Below are 20,043 nucleotides of genomic sequence, written 5' to 3'. Positions count from 1 at the left end.
TCGTCGTCGTCTCTGATCAGTAAGTATATCGGCGATTTATTCAGATGATGATTGATAATATGATAGATAGATTGATTGATAGAATATTAATATTATATGTGATGCGTCAAAAGATGCTGCATCTCCTCCTTTCCTTCTCTTTCGTCGATGTCTAATATTTAAATGAATGACATGTGAAGAAACAACGATCTGCTATGCACGAAAATTGGAAACGAGACACCCCCCCACTAAAAATAAATTCATTTAATGATGGGTAATGAAGTCACAATCTTATCTTCAAGATATCAACACATACGATATACCAACAACAATAATATTATTATTATGTAAATGTAAATGGAAGGAACGATATTTATTTTATCCATTGTCAGCAGACTGAACGATTTATGTGAGATGTGTGAAATAGTAATAGATTATTAATAATACAAATAATAAAATACAAATATAGACAAAAGGTGACCCTTGGTTTTGGTCATCCTCATAATCGTCCAATGGCAAAGGATCAACTGTGCCAGATATCATAACCGATTTCATAATATCAACCTGACTGGTTGCAAGATTGTTTTGATATGCCACCTCCCAAGGAAACCATAAAAAGAATATCTAAATATATTGAATTAAATTATGTACATATGGTTAACAAGATAAGGAGGGATTTGTTGATTGAGAAAATATACAAACATTTGCAATTGACCACCAAAAAGTATTGATATACCAAGGTATTGAATTTTTGTTCAAGTAAAATAGTTTACTCGATTCTTTGGGTGAAAATCCATCGATATGTAGATCGACAACAATGTCAAAATGGTAATCTCTTTTCTTGTTTCGTTTAAACATATTGTCTTTGACCGATTTGATCACCCTTTCTGATTTTACGTCCATAAAGACCCACTCTAGTGAAAAATAAACTTGGACTATCTCCTCTGCAGCATCATCCAAGTTTCGGATCGTTGTAATGTCAAGAGGAGGTGATGTGTCTTCCCATCCAGAGACTACCATTTCATTTGTTTCTCTGTGTGTCACCACTCTTTTACAATAAGAGGAGTGGGTGGTTGTAGTACGCCTCTTGCCTGTCCTCTCAGTTGTAGAGAAATGACTTTTCTCCCAATGATAACTTTCACATCTAATTTGAACGGTTGGTTTAGTGGTACGAAGCGACTCGACATATGGCACTAGACGTCGAACCGACTTCATTTCATCTATTCCATTAAACCGAGTTTCAAAAAATGGATATCTACCAACCCAAAATAAAACAAACATGATTACCAAAAAGATACCTCCAAAGAATATACTCCCCTATAAATATAAATAAATACACATTAATAATGTTTATTCCAAAGAGTAGAATTTAATGTGTTCAAGAGTCAGTCAGTCCACATTAATAAAGTATGTATATTTACCTTTTCAGCATAAAAAGGTCTTTTGTAGTATTGAAATCGATTCCAATACTCTTCTTGGTATCGGACAATGCAAACTGCTATGCCAACAAACAAGCAGATTGAAAATAACCAAACGATACATTGCCACAAGGAATCAAATTCTACTTTTCCTTTTCCAAACTGTTTAGCTAATCTTCTTTCACTATGATTTCTAGTTGGTTGAATCACATGAAATACCATTCTCCTAAACTAGTTCTCTACTCTAGTATAGAATAGAATAGAATAGATAAATATTTATCTCCAACTTTTGTTTGTTGATTGACTAACTATGTGTGCAATGATAAATTTTTTTAATTACTTGCGTTCAAGAAGGAGAGTTGGTTGTTTTTCATAATAATAATTAGAATAAAATTAGTTTTTTATTATTTTTAATCATCATGATGCCTGATGATACTACTCATTAATTTTGTTTCTTTCCTAGTTTCAATAAAAATAAATTAAAAATAATTAATTAATACTCTCAAGTTCATTCTATGTAGTATTCTCAAGTTATTTTCAAAGTTATAACAACGCGTTGAACCAAAAGGTGATCTCATAGCGCATCGCGATGTCGTGCTTGGTCAAGGGCAAGATATTTTTATTTTTGATGAGCTTTCATCGACAGATAAAAACAACTTAAGCTCATTGAAGCCTCATCATTCATTCATTTCATTGTATTATTATCTATCTATCTATTATTTGTATTATATATATATATACACTATCTGTATTTATTGATCGAAAAGATGAATCCAAATCAATTATATGTAGAATTATCATTCAGTTGCAAGCATCTTGCAAACAAGGACATCATGTCAAAGTCTGGTAAGTGTCATATGATCATATGATCACATGATTACATGTAATCATTTAGCAGTGCCAGTGCAGTGTTGACTAACAAACATACATTTGATTCTGTGTGTATACCTATATAATATTATAGATCCACAAGTATTGGTATATCAATCAATTGGAGCACCTGACAACTTCCAATTGATTGGAGCCTCTGAAAAGATCAAGAACAACCTAAACCCAACCTTTAAGACTACTGTCAAGGTTGACTATCACTTTGAAGCTTTACAACCATTGCAATTTGTAGTTGTCGATGTCGATGGTCCATCCAAGACCTCTTACAAGGATCTCTCCAAACACGATATCATCGGTACCACTATCGTCCCACTCAGTGAAATCGTATCAGCACCAGGCCGTAGAGTAGAGAGAAACCTCAACACTCCAGCCGGCAGCTTCAGTGGTATGATTGACATCAAAGCTGAGTTCTTCCAAAGATCAGGTCAAAAGATTCAATTCCAACTTGGCTGTAAACATGTAAGTAATTAAAAAAAGATAATAATATCAATATTCACATGATGACTAATACATACTTTATTTATTTGTTCATTTAGTTGGACAAGAAAGATTTATTTGGAAAGAGTGATCCATACTTTAAGATTTTTAGAAAGAATGAAGATAATGTATCATGGACTGAAATCTATCAATCCAAGGTGATCATGAATACCTTGGATCCAGTCTACGAAGCCAACAAGTTTTCAATGGATGTATTCTGTGGAGGTAATCCAGACCGTCCCATCAAATTTGAATTCTTTGATTGGGATAAGCATAGTGCTCATGATTTAATTGGTATCTTTGAGGTAATTAAATATAATCATACATACATACATACATACATACATACATACATACATACATACATACATACATACATACATACATACATACATACATACATACATACATACACAAACAAATAATAATAATATTAATATTTATTTATTTAAATTTATTTATTTAATTTATTTTTAGACAACATTAAGACAATTAAATGAAGGTAATCATGCAACTATGGAAATACCAATTATTAATGCAAAGAAGATTAGTAAGTCTGGATACAAGAATAGTGGAGTTTGTTACTTTAAGAGTTTTAGTATCAAGACTGGATACCCATACACTATTTTAGATTTCATTGCCGGTGGTATCGAGATTGGATTGATGGTTGCTATCGATTGCACAGCCTCTAACGGATCATTACACGATATTGGCAAGAACTTGAATGAATACGAACAATCCATTTTGGGTATTGGACGTGTCTTGGAGCCATATGACACTGATCGTATGATTCCAGTCTATGGGTATGGTGGTAGTGTCAACGGTGTCACCTCTCATTGTTTCCCATTCGATGTAATCGGTGGCAAGGAAGAAGCTGCAGGTATCGACGACGTCCAAAGAGTGTACCGTGAAAACATGTCAAAGATTAGTTTGTCTGCACCCACTCTGATGGAACAAGTTCTTAAAAAGGCTGTTGCTGCTGCCGAGGCTGGTAAAGTCTCACCTATTCCAAAATACACCATTCTCTTGATTATCACTGATGGTGATATTTGTGATATGACTGAAACTAAAGCTCAAGTTGTTAAAGGTTCCCATTTACCATTATCAATTGTTATGTAAGTCAATCAAAAACAAACAAACAATATCTCTGCAAAGATAAATATGTTTATTAATATTAATACTCTTTATATTTAATTAGTGTCGGTGTTGGTAGTGCTTCATTCTATTCAATGAACGAGCTTGATGGTGACACTAATCCATTAAAGGGAGCGGTCAGAGATATTGTCCAATTTGTGCCATTTGCTGAAGTCAGCAAGAGTGGAAACATTGCCAAGGAAACACTAAAGGAGATTCCAAAGCAATTCACACGTTACTTTAAGAAAAATAACATTGCTCCACCTCCACCAAGAGCTTACATCGCTCCACCTGCTCAACCCATTATCCCTCCACAATAAATCAATCAACTTTTAAATGTTGTAGCAGGTTATCAAAAGTGTTATACACAAATGAGAGATAAAGATAGAGTACTCTGGTTAATAATATCTTTTATTATTATTATGAATGAATTAATTAAATTTGGTTTAATTTTACACGATTGAATTAAAAATAGATGATCCATTTTCATTATATTGTTCTTTAGAAATACACATACTCTGTTGAAAGGTTGATAGTTGTGAGATGATACTACCACCTATCCAAGCAGAGTATTTTCGGTTGGCTGGTGCAATTACTCGTACGGGTGAGCTGGACATGTTGGACAACTCTTTTGTCAAACGGTCGGTCATGCCAGCCACCAAAGTATTGCCACCACTCAATACTATATTATCGAAGAGTAGTCGTCGAGTATCAACATTGCATCGCATAATTGAATTATAAATAATATCTTGAATACCGTCACTCTCTATTGCAGCCAACGATGGTTGAAATATTGGTTCAAAACATCTGAATCGTTCTTGTCCAACTGTTATTGTTTGGTCGTCTGGTAGTTGGTATACTCTTTCTTGTTCGGTAGTGTCCATCTCTCTTTCCTTTTCATAGTGTAGTGCAATATACCCTATTTCAGTCTTGATAGAATTGATCACACCGTCGAATGAACTTGTGTACCGACGATACCCTCTTTCCTTTTTCAACATATCTTCCAATAGATCAGTCGCTTGTGAACCTCCAAAATCTAGCTTTTCATACGACGACACTTTGTTTGATTCATTGACGACAGTCACATGACTAGTAGTGTAACCACAGTCTAGTACAACACCACTAGTCAAGTTGTGAGCATGTAGTGTCAGTAACGATGGATTCTGAATACTCAGCAATGGAGTCTCCAACGTTTCAAATAGTATTTGTAACATCTTGTCACGATTCACTTTCTGAGTGTTGGGTGTCTCTGTAATGAGTAGTGGATGTTCATCTGGTGAAACACGTAGTTCTTGATAGAATATATGATGCATCATCTTTTCCATTGATTCCCAGTTGACTACCATCCCCTTTTCAATCGGTCTAGAAACACCTCTTAATATACCTCTCTTTCTAACTGCCTCTTCACCAACATAGAATTCTTTGAATCCCATTCCTTTCATTCCTGATCGACTACATCTACATATGAAGAACAACATTAGTATATATATATATATATATATATTATCTATTACTCTCTCTCTCTCTATATCAAACTATACATACCCAGCACAACAACGACCAACAATCGAAGGAATTGGATCAAGAGGTAATTCATCTCCACTAAATCCTGCTTTGACTTCGTATGTCCCTATATCTACAACTACTGTTCTATTTTCATCATCCATTCAATATATATATCTCGATCGATTCCAATCAATGAATCTATCATACAACATGTATTGATTTCAAAAAATGACCAATGAGCTCTATTAAATTAATGATTGATAATGTCCTGAAGGGTTGGCTCTCGTGAGATGAAAAATTACTGTATTATTTTTAATTAATTATTGTTCTAAGAACATACATTTATACATATACATATTCATAGATTCATTCTGAATCTTTAAAGATAATAGAGAGGAATGAGGATAACAGATCTATCAGTGTCCACTATGGGCATAGGAAAAGTGTTTAAAGATGATAATGTATGTAGTATACTATGCTCCCTAAACAACATACTCATCCACTGATTGATTGATTGATCAATGATCATTATACTTACTACTATTCTTTCTTGCTCTTTACTGATCTAATCTAATAATGTTTATAGACAGCACCAATCAATTCGATGGACTTTTGTGGAGATGGAACATTATTGATAACAGCATCCGATGATGAATCGATTCATTTGTATAATATAAACTCGGGAGAGTATGTATATCAGATCAGACTCATTACAGATATAACAAATATACTTACTTACCATCTCTATTAATAGTTCACAAAAACAATTGTATAGTAAAAAATATGGTGTAGATTTGATTAGATTTACACATCACAATGATGCTATTATATGTGCATCTAAAAATCAATGGGATGGTAAGAAGAGAGAGAGAGAGAGAGAGAGAGAGAGAGAGAGAGAGAAACAAATAGATCGATAGATCAATCAATTGAATATTATACTAATTACATATTAATATTAATCTATAGAGTCACTAAGATATTTGTCATTACATGATAATAGATACTTGAGATATTTTAAAGGACATAGAAATAAGTATGTAATATACATTTATATTGATTGATTGATTGATTCATTTATTTAATTAATTTAATTTATTTAGAGTTGTATCATTGTCAATGTCACCTGTAAATGATACATTCATGTCTGGATCATTGGATGATACTATAAGATTGTGGGATTTAAGAACGAATGTATGTCAAGGTATAATTAGACGAAATGGACGACCATCATTGTCGTATGACCCCGAAGGTATTATTTTGGCCACAGCCGTATCAGGCAATTCGATTAAACTATACGACGTTAGAAACTTTGACAAGGGTCCCTTTTCCAACTTTATAGTACACCATCCACAACCGGTTGAATGGACCGGCATGAAATTCAGCAACGATGGCAAATACATATTATTGTCTACGACAGAGAACACCATCTTTTTAATCGACTCGTTTACAGGTGAAAAGGTGCAACAGTACAACTCGTTTACCAATAAACAAGGGGTCGTCACTCGAAGCGTCGTTCACCCCCGACGCACAATTTGTCATCTCGGGCAGTGAAGATGGGTCTGTCCACGTATGGCGCACCCTCACAGGAGAGGAAATAGCAGTATGGGGAGGTCACCACTCCAAAGTAGGTTGTGTACAATGGAATCCAAAATTAATGATGGCTGCAAGTGCATGTTCAACTCTTTCATTTTGGATACCTTCAATTAATGAATCATAGATATAAAACAATCAAACACTATTTAACGTTAAAATATAAGATTAATTTATTATTAATTTAATTATTTCTTTTTTAAAGTTTTCTTTGGTTCTGTTGTTGTTTTCTTTACTACTTTTTTGGCAGTAGTAGTAGTTGGAGTCTTTTTGTTGTTAGTAGTAGTAGTCAAAGTGGATGGAGTAGTAGTTGTAGTAGTCGCAGTAGTAGTTGATTGTTGTTGTTGTTGTTGTCTTTGAGCAGCTTTTTGAGCAGCTTCATTTTCCTTTCTTTGGAATTCCTCCAATTCCTTTTGTTCATCTTCTAGTCTCTTCTTTTCTTGTTCTCTATTGGCCATAATCTCAGCAATTGGGTCGCCATAACAACCAATAAATTTGTTACATCCATTCTCTACCTCTTTGGCAGTTCTTTGTAAATAATTTAATTTGATATCCATTTTCATTTTCTACAAGAAACAATAACAATGATTAATATCCCAATATCAATTATCTAATCTATTATACTATATTCTATTCTATTCTATTCTATTCATACCTCATAATCGACACCATATTTCAAAATTAAATCTCTATAGTAATGTTGATCTCTGAAATTTAATCCCTTCTCTGAACGAATTCTTGGTTCTGGTACAGGTATATCTAGATATATATATATATAATGAACATAATAATAATAATAATAATAATAATGAATGAGTATTGAATGAATCATTTTATCGACAATGGTCTGAAATGATTGTTCGACCCGACCGACAACCATCATCTGCATGCTAATGCTCTGACTTTAGAACTATCTATCTGTATCTATATATGATATACATACCAATCAATTTAGGAGGAGTCTTTTTCTCTACAAATGGACGATTCGATATGATCTTTCTGTCTTTGCCCAACTTGTTATTCATGCTGATACCCATATTTGTATAATTGGTCAATGGAGTAGCGAGCTTGTTCCATCTTCTCGATACCTCTTCTTTACCTGCAAGATTGAACTTGACACTTGACTTTTTATTATATTTCTTCATCTTCTCTATTTATATACTATATACACACAATCACAACAAAAAGATAAAACGAATGCGAAGTATGGAGGTAATATTAAATTTCGGTCGTTTTTGGTTTTGTCGTTTTTTTAATCTTTTTTTTTTTTTTTTTTTTAATTATTTATTTATTTATTTATTTCTTAAATAATAATAATCAATCATAAATAAATATGTTGATTATTGTGATATGTTTGCACATTTATAATTAGTATTATTAATAATTTATAACAATCTTTTAAAAATTAATTTTTTTAATTTTATAGCATGATCAAATTGAGAGCCGATATAGGTGAACCCAGCTGTTTGAAAATGGGTAGTGTCGGTGTCTGTGATTTCGGTATTAGTGTATAATATAATATTGAGTAATTCAGTTTGTTCAAATGTTAAACGACGGATTGAAATTGGCGGAAGGGGATGGTCAAACTTGCCATGTTTGGGTATTGGTACAATCCTGAATCGTAACGTTTCAACATGTGGATTGAGAACAAAGGGTGACACTGAATCTGGAACTTCATTCAATGTAACCTTTCTCACAGTCTCTGGCATTTGGAATCCATTCCATTTCAACGAGTTGTGACCATAAATACGTTTATAGTTGGTGACGTAGACATGTCTCAGTCTTGGGAACTGTGATTCGGCTTGTTTGAATGGTTTGAAAGTGATTACTTCGTATTGAGGATGAAGTGATATAACCTCTAGATTGTTTTTAATGTTTTGTGGTAATACAGTCCAATCATAGTAACACGGTAGAATAATCTTTGTGAATGGTACAGATCGGTCTTTAAGCATGTCACCAAGATCGTGTAGATACTTTAAATTAATACTGGCGTGGAGTAGGTTGATGGCGGTGAGATTGGTGAAACCTGTAAACAAGGTTTTCATGACGGGTTTGGACAGGTCAAAGTAACAGACCATACTTTGGCAACCCGACAGTATGTTGGCGAGCAATCTTGTCGTATCGACCTTTTCAACGAGGAATGGCGCTTTAATATACATCTTTTCGACGCCACCCAATACTAGTCGACTCGTATCAGTGTCGCGATGAAACATTTTGGTCTTGTTCTTTGACTCTGGGTGTGGCATGACGACCAACCGACGCAGTCTCTTGACCAAACAATACTCATTGTCAACCACACGACTCCACCAATCTATAGTAGGTTCCATCACAACATCATCAAACAATGTAGTTGAAACCAATTGAAATACACGTCTTGATACCAATGCCAATGATGATTTCTTCCAATATTCAATATACCTCCCATTACATTGTTGTTTTCTTATCTCTTCCACTTTCTTTTCTTCTTCTTCTTTCTTTTCTTTCTTTTCAACTTCTACCTCTTGTCCTTGTATAAAGGTTGCATCAAAGTTATAACTTTGAAGATACTGATTGGTATATTGATATTTGTGAAGATCACACATTGTATCGGGAGAGATGGTCGGTAAGCAGACAGCATACCTTTCATCAAACATACCCGGTCGACGTTTATGTGCGATATGTACACATGTACATAGTAGACTTTGAGTATCGTGACACGCTAATCCAATGATACGAGCAATTAACAACCAAGGCAACGAACCATACAACTGACCAATAGGAATTGCTTCTCTCTCGACCCGTTCCTTTTCCTCCTTTACCATTGTTGCTTGTTCATCTACGACTCTCTTTCTTTTCAAAGCTAATATTCTATAGATCATCTTTGACTTTGACTCTTTTCCATTATTTGTAAATACACATAGTTGATTACATATCTCCTCTACATCTAGTCTCAACATTCCTTCCAACTTTTGTTTAGTTAGATTATTTAAATCGACGGTTGTTGTGTTTGTACAACTACTATCATCATTATTCTCCATCCTCTATCTATCTATTATTATTATAAATATACTAATCATACTAAGTAGTAACTACATTTGTGCAATGAAGAGAAACTCCAACTCAATAATAAACCAATTCCTAGAACCATGATTTTAATATTAATATTTTTATTACCAAAATTGATGGTGTGCTGATCTCATCCTTCCGACTGACAGACGTCTTTCTCGTCAAACCCAACAACAACTTTATCAAGTCAACTTTTAGTTCAGTCGAGAACGTTTGTCATATTGTTGTTGAGAGAATGGTGATGGGTTGATTAATTACACAGTTAACCTCACGCAAGCATCACAATCATTCATTCATTCATTCACTACTCTCTATCTCTATCCAACATAAATAACATAACAACTGTGTACATATACATACATACATACAACAACAACAACAGATAAAGAATAGTTATACTCTCTCACATACACTTCACTCAATATATTATATTATATATTGTACACTATCTATCCTAATAATAAATTAAGTTTTACAGTATTAGAGACAAAGACAACGATGATGATAATGATGGAGAGCGGAGGGGAAGAGAATATTGATGATAATGACCGTATAGGTGTTGGAATGGAGACTAGTAGATCGGTCAGTCCAATGTCTGTATCGGAAGGGGAGGAAGAAGAAGAGGAAGAGGATGGAGAGTTGGACCAACCATTAAACTTTGAAGAATTGATGAAAAGGATAAATGGTGATGGTGACAATATTCATGAACACTTCTTTGCTCCTCCTCTTCCTTGCAACAAGTCAACTTCACCAACAACAAATAAAAAGAAGAAGAGTCGAAATGGATATACTCATAAACGCAGCTCTTCATTACAACTTGATCATCAGCCATATCAACTTCAACTAGAACAAGAACAACCTACTTCACCAACAACAACATCTTTAGAAGATTCAACTACATCTACAACATCTACTTGTACAACTTCAACATCTACATCTACATCTACAACATATTCAAAAATTGAAACTCCCAACGGTGATGATGAACCATTACCTTCATTTATTAGTGATAAAAATGAAACTAGAACAGAAACATTTGCAAAGGAATATAAAATACTATTAGAGAAAGGGGAAAGGTTTAGTTATTGTGTCAATTGTAAGGTACCGTTTGTACCATTGTCAGACCTATGTTTCTTTAAAGAGGCCAATGGAGGAGTACACCTTATCTTGACCAACACCAATCACTCTGATATCATTTGGTATGCCGTTCCAAATCCCGTCACTTCTGCATTCGTTCCCTACAAGATCAATTGTTGTCGTTGCAAATTCTCTGTTGGATCGTTGACAAAGAGAACGGTCGTCACAGCTGGCTACTTGATATGTCTTGATCCTACATCGATATCGCTGGAAAAGGCATTGACAACCACCAAGAAATGGAAGACTGTCATGGAAAAGTATAATGGTATCATTCCAATCGAAGATATCTACTCAATCAATGGAATGGTTCGACCTGAAAGAGCCAACTTTATCTACAAACCAACTGTATTCCCTGTCAACCCAACTCCTGCAGACATGGGTCTATCATCTCAAGTCACTCCTTATGAACATCAAGTTGAATCATTTTATCAAGCTTGCAAATTTAATTCTATTATTGTTATTCCAACTGGTAAATATAAATATCCAAATCAATTTAATTTAATATTTGTATATTAATTAATTTATGATTTATTTTGATTTAATTTTCTTTAGGATATGGTAAAACATTAATTTCTATCATGTTGATTAATGCAATGCATGAATTAAATGGAAAGAAGAGTGCTGACCCAAAGGTAGCAAAGAGAATGTCATTGTTTTTAGTTACAAAGATTCCATTGGTTGCACAACAGGCCAAAGCAATCGAGTTTTATTCACCTCATTTAAATTTGGCTGTTGCTAGTGGTGGTGGTGGAGGTGGTGGTGTAGGTAGTAATGGTAATAGTACGTCGCTCAACTTTGATATGCTAAGACCTGATGTAGTGGTGTGTACGGTGGACTGTGCAGTCAATTGGCTTGGAAACATGAAGATTGCCGTAGAGGACTTTCACACGATCATTTTCGACGAGGCTCATCATGCCACGGGCGACCATTCGTACTGTACTATGGTGCGTCGTGTTCAACTGGCTGATCGTGCCAATCAGCCCCGTATCCTCGGGTTGACAGCATCACCATGCGTCATTGGAAAGGATAGTAAAGCGATGCGTGCAGAGATGGAGGATATCCAAAAGAACTTGAATGCACGTATCTTTAGACCAAAGACACTCGACTTGTTTGAAAAGGAGATGTGCAAGATGGAGGCGATCGTGTACCGACAGACACAGACCGAGACACGTGTGTTGCAAGCTCTCAGCCGCACCATCAACAGTATTCTCAAGGCCATCCAACGAGAGTTGGCATGGCCCACCTCATTTTCATTCAAAGAGGAAAAGATTGCAAACTTTCAATCAAATATTCGAGAGATGGAGAGATACTCGTATGACGCGAAAAGAAAACATCGTATCCCGTCAGTGTCTGTCTCACCCTCAGTTTGCTCGTTGTCAAGGTGCAGGTCGAGGGTATAGTTGCCTGCCAACGTTACCTCTCACAAGAAAAAGACAGCCATATCAATAGACACGCCGAATCAGATGTAGAACATAAACTCATGGTTGGTTTATACTTACAAATTCAAAAAGTTTTAATGGAATCTGAAAATGAAAAAGATATCAACAAACAAGTCAACAACAATAATAATGGTGAAGATAATAATCAACAACAACAAAGTCAAATGGTGACATTGAAAAGAAATCCATTGACAGAGGAATTTGATTTGTTTGCAGTTGATAGATCATGTTTGGAATCATCAAAATATATTGCATTGGTGGATTTGTTGAAAAAGAAACATTCTTCAGATATAGAGTTTCGTGGTATTATATTTGTACAGATGCGGTCGACTGCAATGCAATTGACCAAAATGCTTCAAAAGGAAAGTTTTCACAAAGACTATAATATCAACTTTCTGATTGGACATAATGCTGGTGTGGGTATGGATACAATCGATCAACACCGAATCATTGAACAATTCAAGTTGGGACATTGTAAACTGTTGGTCGCGACAAATGTGCTAGAGGAGGGTTTGGACGTCAGTGAATGCAATCTAGTGATCTGCTTTGAATCAGATTTTAGTATGCGTTCAATGATCCAACGTCGTGGTCGTGCACGTTCAGAGAATGGAAACTTTATGTATTTGCGTGAGGAAAAGCAACTCGATATACAACAAGACTTTGCTAAACGTGAAGCCGAGATGTACAAGGTCATCAATGCACTCTCGGGTACCATGACACGTCAAATGTCACACGAAGAGACAACTCTGAAAAAGGATTTCCTAGCAGCATGGCGTGAAAAGAATAATCTACAACTACAAGAGGATCTGCAGGAAGAGGAGGATGAGAGGAGACGGGCAGTTGGTCAAGTCAAGTGCTACCTCCAATTCTATCATTCGAATGATTCGTTTAATGATTTGGTGTTTCAATCGAGTCACACTCAAATCGACAATATCATTGGTTTTGAACAGATCAATCATACCAATGAACCACGTCGGTATATGGCTAGCTCGAAACTTCTCTCTATTCGCTTGGTCAACCAGTCCATCCCAGACTACCTCACCTCTATCACTCAATTGGATAGTACCAAGTATTGGTGGTGTACAGTCAATGATCAACAACAACAGCAACAACAACAACAACAACAGCAACAACAACAGATTCCAGTCGGTGAATTTTCTGCACCTATTCTTTTGGGAATGGGTAATTTAAAAACACCAACTTGTTATCAAGAAAGATGTTATATTCCAGAGTGTTGGTTGGTCTATCAAAATCATGATCGTCGTATTTTGATTCGTCAAGAAAAGGATGGCATCATTCAAGATATCATCATCTATCTACAAGATCTCGAACACTTTGTATTGTATGATATTTCAACATCGTATTTTTATTTTGTTCTCAAGAGACCACCTCGTTTTATCAGCAAGCAACTTCAAGGCAAAGATCTTGTCACGATTGGTCGTATATCGGGGTCAGAGATTGCCCATTTCTGCAACAACTTTACTTATCGTTTTAGATTGTGTCAAGAACAACTCAAACTATTTGAAAAGATTGTATCTTTACAAATGCGTATTCCAATCTATTATTGTAATCTTCAAGTTACTCCAATGGAAAATGAACCACAAATTCACTTTGATTTCTCTCAAGATAAAAGAATTTCTTATTTATTATCTGTTCTTCAAAGGTAAATAGAAAAAAACAAAAGAAAACAAAAAAAAGGAAAAAAAAAAAAAAAGAATAATTAATTAATTTCTATTTATTTTTTGTAGTAATGATGGATTTGGTAAAACATGGATACCGCAAACATTTTATGATACGATAAATCAATTTTTAATAGAAGATAAAAAACATTTTGCAGAATACTTGATTTATAGTGCAATGGAAGCATCACCATTTAGTAAATTGGTTTTAAAGTCAAAGTTTGATATGGAACAATTCCCAGATGAATCGATACTAAAACCACCACCTACCAACTATGTGTATATTAAGAAAGTGTTTGTCACACCAACACGTATCATCTTTCAAAAACCAGAGATTATGCAATGCAATCGTTCCATTCGTCTGTTTGGTGCAGACAGATTCATGCAAGTCCAATTTGTCGAAGAGAATCTTGACCATCGAATCGAACTACAACAGTCATTGGCAAGTTATACAAACTCTATGATGAAAAAAGGTATTCATGTACCTGGTTTTGGTACATTTCATTATCTTGGAAATAGTAGTAGTCAAGCAAGAAAGAATATGTCTTGGTTTTATTGTCAAGACAAGATGGAGAATGCAAAAGCGGATGGTGGTGAGGAACAAGTTTATTCACTCGATCATGTACGTGATACATTATTGGGAGAGTTTACAAACTTTGAAAACCCACGTAAATATCTTCGTGCCATTAATTTGGTGTTTGCATCGACCATGCCATCAATCGTGATTGCTGAAGAGGATTATCACGAGGATATTCCAGATGTCATTGTCAATGGATACAACTTTACCGAAGGTATTGGGTATATTGGTTGGAAGACCGCTCAAAAGGTCAATGAAGCATGTGAATACATTCAATCGACTTGTGCCTTCCAGATCCGTATCGGTGGCAACAAGGGTGTGGTTGTGGTACGACCAGACATTCAAAATGGAGTGTATTTACGAAAAAGTATGAAAAAGTTTTCGACTACTAGCAATGAATGGTCGCGAACACTCGAGATTGTATCGATCCCAGCTTACAAGCCATGCACTCTCAATCGTCAGGTCATCAACCTCTTATCTGGGTTGGGTGTACCCGACCGCTGCTTCCTCACACTTTTGTCACAGTCACTGAATGAATTGGCATCGCTGTTGCATCTGCCAAAGGTTGCCAAACGTGCATTGTCATCGGATCTATTTGACGATGTTTCAGACGGAGAGATTCTATCTGATCCCATGATCAGAGGTACATTGCATAGAATCTACTGTAAACGGTTGGTAGAGTATAGAGACAAGTGCTTTATCCCAATTGACACGGCTCGTACTTTGCTCGGTGTCACCGATGACACTGCGTCATTAAAAGAAGGACAGGTGTTTTTACAGGTGTCTGACGAGAATGGTGAATTGCAGATTGTTACAGGTCCAGTTGCAGTTGCCAAGAATCCGTGTCTACACGCTGGTGATGTGCGTATCGTGCAGGCTGTTGATATACCCGCGTTGCATCATCTGGTCGATGTAGTATGTTTCTCACAAAATGGCTCGGTTCCGACATTCCAGGAGTGTTCGGGATCAGATCTCGACGGTGATCGTTACTTTGTGTTGTTTGATCGCGAGATGATCGGTGAAATCAAACAACACGATGCGTTCTTGGGAGAGGATGCAGTTGCTGCAGACAGCGACCCGACAATCACTCAGAGCTCGTTGATTGCACAGTATATTACCAATATCCAAAAGGGTACGCTTGGCATGATCGCACTTGCTCATTTGGCCGTTTGTGATGTACATTCACCTAAACACCCATTGGCGATTGCATTGGCAATCGAACATTTTAAAGAGGTGGATCGCGTAAAGACGGGTGTTGGCGGTGAGATCCCAACTGACGTGTTTCAAATCTTGGGAGAGCAGTTTGACAAGTTTCCCAACTTTATGGAAAAGAGTCTGCCTCAAAAGTCGTACTGGGAGTCGGACAAGATTCTTGGACGGTTGTATGCGCAGTGCGTGTCTCTGCAAAATGTCATTAGGTTCATGCCAGAGGTTAAAGTCGATCCACACCTACTGACACCTGGCTGGGAGACATATCAGGCCGATGCGATCGAGACGTACCGTAGATACCGCCACCAAGTCGGCTCACTACTCAAGAGATACGACATTGAAAACGAAGAGGACGTGTTGATCCAATACGTTGACGAGACCATGTCGGGACACACGCTCGACAAGGTAGTAGTTATGGAGATATTCAACCATTACACTGTCATCCAAAACACGTTCCGCGAGCAGTTCTTGCGACCCTTTCAAAGAGCCGGCGAGACGATCGATCAGACCATCACGACACACCAACACGAAATCGAGAAAAAGGTGTCGGCGTGGTACCACACGGCCTACTCTGACAACAAGAAACTGACCAAGTTTCTGTCGTTCTATTGGATTGTCCGCAAGTGGCGTCGCTCACTCAACAAGATCGTCAACCAACACAGCTCCAAGTTGTCGGGTGATATTCTAGGTTTCTTTACAAAACAAACGGAGGAGTTGGTGTCTGGATACTCGAAGCGTCTACAAGTGACACAGTCGATTGAACAAACGTTGCATACTATCCATCCGATGTTTCGTAATTGCAAGATACTAATGTATGGTAGTACTAGTTTGTTTTTGTTTAATCCACTCACCTCTGATCTCGATCTATACATCAAATTGCATTCGGAAGATGATAGTGTTCCAGGATCAGGACCTCTGTCTGAAGACAAGGTAAAAATATACAAAGCACTTGAAACATCGCTCAAGTACAATGATGTCAACATTCAGAGTATAGAGTTTGTCGAGACTGCCAAATTCCCCATTGTCCGCTTTGTCATTAACCATCTCGACTGTGACATTCAACTCGACGAGAATGGGTTCTCCAAGACTGTATTGTTGTGTGCCTACTTTGAAAAGTATCCGTTCCTACTCCCTCTCATCTACGCGATTGTCGGGTGGGGCAGAGAGTCTGGTTTGCTCGTACACCAAGATACGCCGACCAGCCGTAACCGCACGCTCAAGACATGGTCACTGGTCTGGATGGTGTTCCATTACATGATCGAGTGCAATATCGTCCAACCGGTCGACCACACTTTTATTCAGGACCAGTTCAAGGTTGCCGACAACAATGCATTCATTCTCGAGAACCTGACGGTTGACTGGTGGTCAACTATCATCTCCAAGTCGCAAAATGAGGTTGATAAGCTGTCTCTTCACCTTGTCGGCTTTTTCCGATACTATACTGCACAGTTTGCCGAGCTCATCTCGTCGCGTCGTACCTACACGATCATGTGTCCACTAGACCACGCAGTAATGCCATCTCTTCATTTGCAGCCTGAAATCAATCTTCAACAGACTGCTTTCTTTCATGAAGCTTTCCAACTTGCCTATCACTCTCTTTCGTCGATGGATAGTTTCCTCAAACATTCATTGATGACAAACAACAAACTTGTCATGCTCGATCGTATCGTTAGTAAACATATCGACGGTTCAGAAGACTACTTTGAACAGCGTCTGTCCCTTAAAACAGGTGCCAATGTTAAGATTACCCGTATCAAGAAATCACGTTTCCAAGTCAAGTTGAGTGGTGATCCTTATGCCATCCAATTTGCCTTGACCGAGATATCAAACATTACACGAAATATCACCACTGCACCCCAACATTTTACACGTTCAATGGTCAGTGGAGGTGGTACTACACTGTTGTTTGAAGGTTCAAAAAACAAATACGACACTATCAAGTTTATCGATTGTAATCGTCGAACCAACTCTACACATGGACAACGTCGTCCCTTTTCACCGATGCTCAAAAACATCTCGGTTGAAAATGTAGAGTTTGGAAACTACAACAATATTGCAGATGATACTGGTGACGACTATCTCGAGTACACTAGAGTGTTTTATTCACAACTAGGTAAATGGACACAGTTTGGATCAGAGGAAGAGTTTGGAGAGACACATGCATATCTTCGATTTGGTCAAATCTACTTTATCAATGTCCCCTATTCTGGTTTTGAAAAATTAATCATTGATACTAGAAAAGGATTATCGTCAACTAAAAAGCATAGTGTTAAATTTAATAATCATAGTGATCTTAAATTTAATAACAATACTGATGAAGATAATAATAATAATATTATTGATCAAGGTGAAGGAAATAGAGGTGGTAGAGGTAGTAGAGGTAATGGTAGTAGAGTAGCAGATTTGAAAAAAGAACATACTCTATCATCGACAAACCCTATAAAAGTAGAACCACCAGCATCAACACTAGGACTACAACAACCAAAGAATGATATTAGAAAAGTGTATGGTATAGAAGATGCCAAACCTTCACCAATGGTATTGAAACAATTATTGGAAAAGAAAAAAGAATTGGAACATTTGGCATCACTCAATCCACTTCAAAAGAAACTTAAGATGGGTACTGAACGAGATGCTGAAAGTAGCGAACTCAAAAATGTAGATAATCAAATTGAAAAGTTGTTGTCAACCAACCCAAAGTCATCCTTTTTACCAACCACTCTTGGCATCGATCCCATCCATGAAATGCTCATCAAGGATGGGTGGGCAATCAACAAATACGAACAAGAATGGTATGCCATCACCCTAGATATTGGTAAAAAGACGTACAAGGTGGAAATGAATCATGACCTATCCAAGGCGATTGTTAAACTAGCCAATTTAAATTGGTTCACTGCCGATTTAAAGTCACTCGAAGAATCTGCCTATGACATTCGTTTCTCTGTCCAATCGAAAAAGAATATCACCGCTCACGATGACGATGACAGTGTCGCACAGTTATTGACCAATCCCCCATTACTACCTAGAATTGATCAAGATTCTGATATGGATACTGGTCAAAATAATAACAACAACAACAACAACAACAGTGACAACAATATGTTAAAGATGCCATTTACAATCAATCCAATTTACAAGGCTAATTTGACGGTTGTTAGACAACACAAAAACGAACGATGGTACATTCCACCAGCCACCCATCCACTTAGCTTTTTCAATCCTCGTGCCGTCTTATCAACGGTCAACGAATTCACATCTGGTGGATTCTATGCATCCAAACCAGAGTTGGAGATTAAAATCGATCTTCCCAAACACGAGGAAATTTCACACTTTACCAAACCATTTTGGGAAACTGGTAGAGATTTTAAAAACAAAATCAATATTTTGAAAAAGGAGGCTGGTGATTTGGATCCAACCATTACCGGTAATAGTAAAGCTAGCGATGCAGTCGCTGCATCTGCCACCAGATTAGTATCGTCAATTCAAAATGATTACATGTTGACTGATCTTTTACAAAAACGTCAAGAACAACAACATCAACAACAAATCAAAGAACAATTGCTAGATACAAATATTATTGGAATTGGAGCAGGAACTGGTACCACACCAAGACCAAAACCAGACAAGTTTAAGAAATTTAATAACACTCCATACAATAGAAAGGATAATTTCAGGGATACTAGAAACACTCGTGATAGAAGTAGATCAAGAAGTAGAGATGGTGATAGAAGAACAACAAGAGACAGAAGTAGATCAAGATCAAGAGAAAGAGAACGCCTACCAAAAAGAGATAGATCAAGAGAAAGATTTCAAAGAGATGTATATGATAATAGTAATAGATATCCAACAGGAGATAGAAACTTTAATCAAAGAGATCAAAGAGATAGAAGTAGATCAAGAGAAAGATACCAACAAACCAACAGATATAATAATAACCGAAGATAAATAATATATAATTTCACATT

At 36.5% G+C, this 20,043-nt stretch overlaps 6 protein-coding genes across 6 annotated transcripts; 3 read left to right on the top strand and 3 right to left on the bottom strand.

Moving 5' to 3' along the window:
• Positions 1–36: 36 nt before the first annotated feature.
• DFA_00546 (uncharacterized protein) lies at positions 37–1,619 on the bottom strand (the record flags this gene model as incomplete). Its single annotated transcript, XM_004358478.1, has 4 exons — positions 37–192; positions 427–603; positions 682–1,296; positions 1,401–1,619. The coding sequence occupies 4 exons, from the start codon at positions 1,617–1,619 to the stop codon at positions 37–39; spliced, it is 1,167 nt and encodes a 388-aa protein (XP_004358535.1).
• Positions 1,620–2,164: 545 nt separating this feature from the next.
• Positions 2,165–4,216, top strand: DFA_00545 (uncharacterized protein; the record flags this gene model as incomplete). The annotated part of the gene is made up of 5 exons (XM_004358477.1): positions 2,165–2,243; positions 2,362–2,744; positions 2,822–3,067; positions 3,240–3,877; positions 3,961–4,216. The coding sequence occupies 5 exons, from the start codon at positions 2,165–2,167 to the stop codon at positions 4,214–4,216; spliced, it is 1,602 nt and encodes a 533-aa protein (XP_004358534.1).
• A 132-nt stretch (positions 4,217–4,348) lies between these two features.
• On the bottom strand, positions 4,349–5,563 carry act29 (actin; the record flags this gene model as incomplete). The annotated part of the gene is made up of 2 exons (XM_004358476.1): positions 4,349–5,354; positions 5,442–5,563. 2 exons carry the CDS (start codon positions 5,561–5,563, stop codon positions 4,349–4,351), a joined length of 1,128 nt encoding a protein of 375 aa, XP_004358533.1.
• Positions 5,564–5,830: 267 nt separating this feature from the next.
• DFA_00543 (uncharacterized protein) lies at positions 5,831–7,119 on the top strand (the record flags this gene model as incomplete). The annotated part of the gene is made up of 6 exons (XM_004358475.1): positions 5,831–5,863; positions 5,989–6,089; positions 6,157–6,257; positions 6,369–6,435; positions 6,503–6,792; positions 6,956–7,119. 6 exons carry the CDS (start codon positions 5,831–5,833, stop codon positions 7,117–7,119), a joined length of 756 nt encoding a protein of 251 aa, XP_004358532.1.
• Positions 7,120–7,180: 61 nt separating this feature from the next.
• Positions 7,181–10,009, bottom strand: DFA_00542 (uncharacterized protein; the record flags this gene model as incomplete). Its single annotated transcript, XM_004358474.1, has 5 exons — positions 7,181–7,558; positions 7,648–7,751; positions 7,936–8,142; positions 8,584–9,018; positions 9,073–10,009. 5 exons carry the CDS (start codon positions 10,007–10,009, stop codon positions 7,181–7,183), a joined length of 2,061 nt encoding a protein of 686 aa, XP_004358531.1.
• Positions 10,010–10,547: 538 nt separating this feature from the next.
• Positions 10,548–20,023, top strand: rrpB (RNA-directed RNA polymerase; the record flags this gene model as incomplete). Its single annotated transcript, XM_004358473.1, has 5 exons — positions 10,548–11,643; positions 11,727–12,486; positions 12,540–14,276; positions 14,362–17,008; positions 17,633–20,023. The coding sequence occupies 5 exons, from the start codon at positions 10,548–10,550 to the stop codon at positions 20,021–20,023; spliced, it is 8,631 nt and encodes a 2,876-aa protein (XP_004358530.1).
• Positions 20,024–20,043: the final 20 nt, after the last annotated feature.

This window comes from Cavenderia fasciculata, assembly GCF_000203815.1.
Source record: "Cavenderia fasciculata unplaced genomic scaffold Scf_Dfasci-F-a-25c12.r2-5, whole genome shotgun sequence".
Lineage (NCBI taxonomy): Eukaryota > Evosea > Eumycetozoa > Acytosteliales > Cavenderiaceae > Cavenderia > Cavenderia fasciculata.
This window is presented reverse-complemented; position numbering and strand designations above follow the sequence as displayed.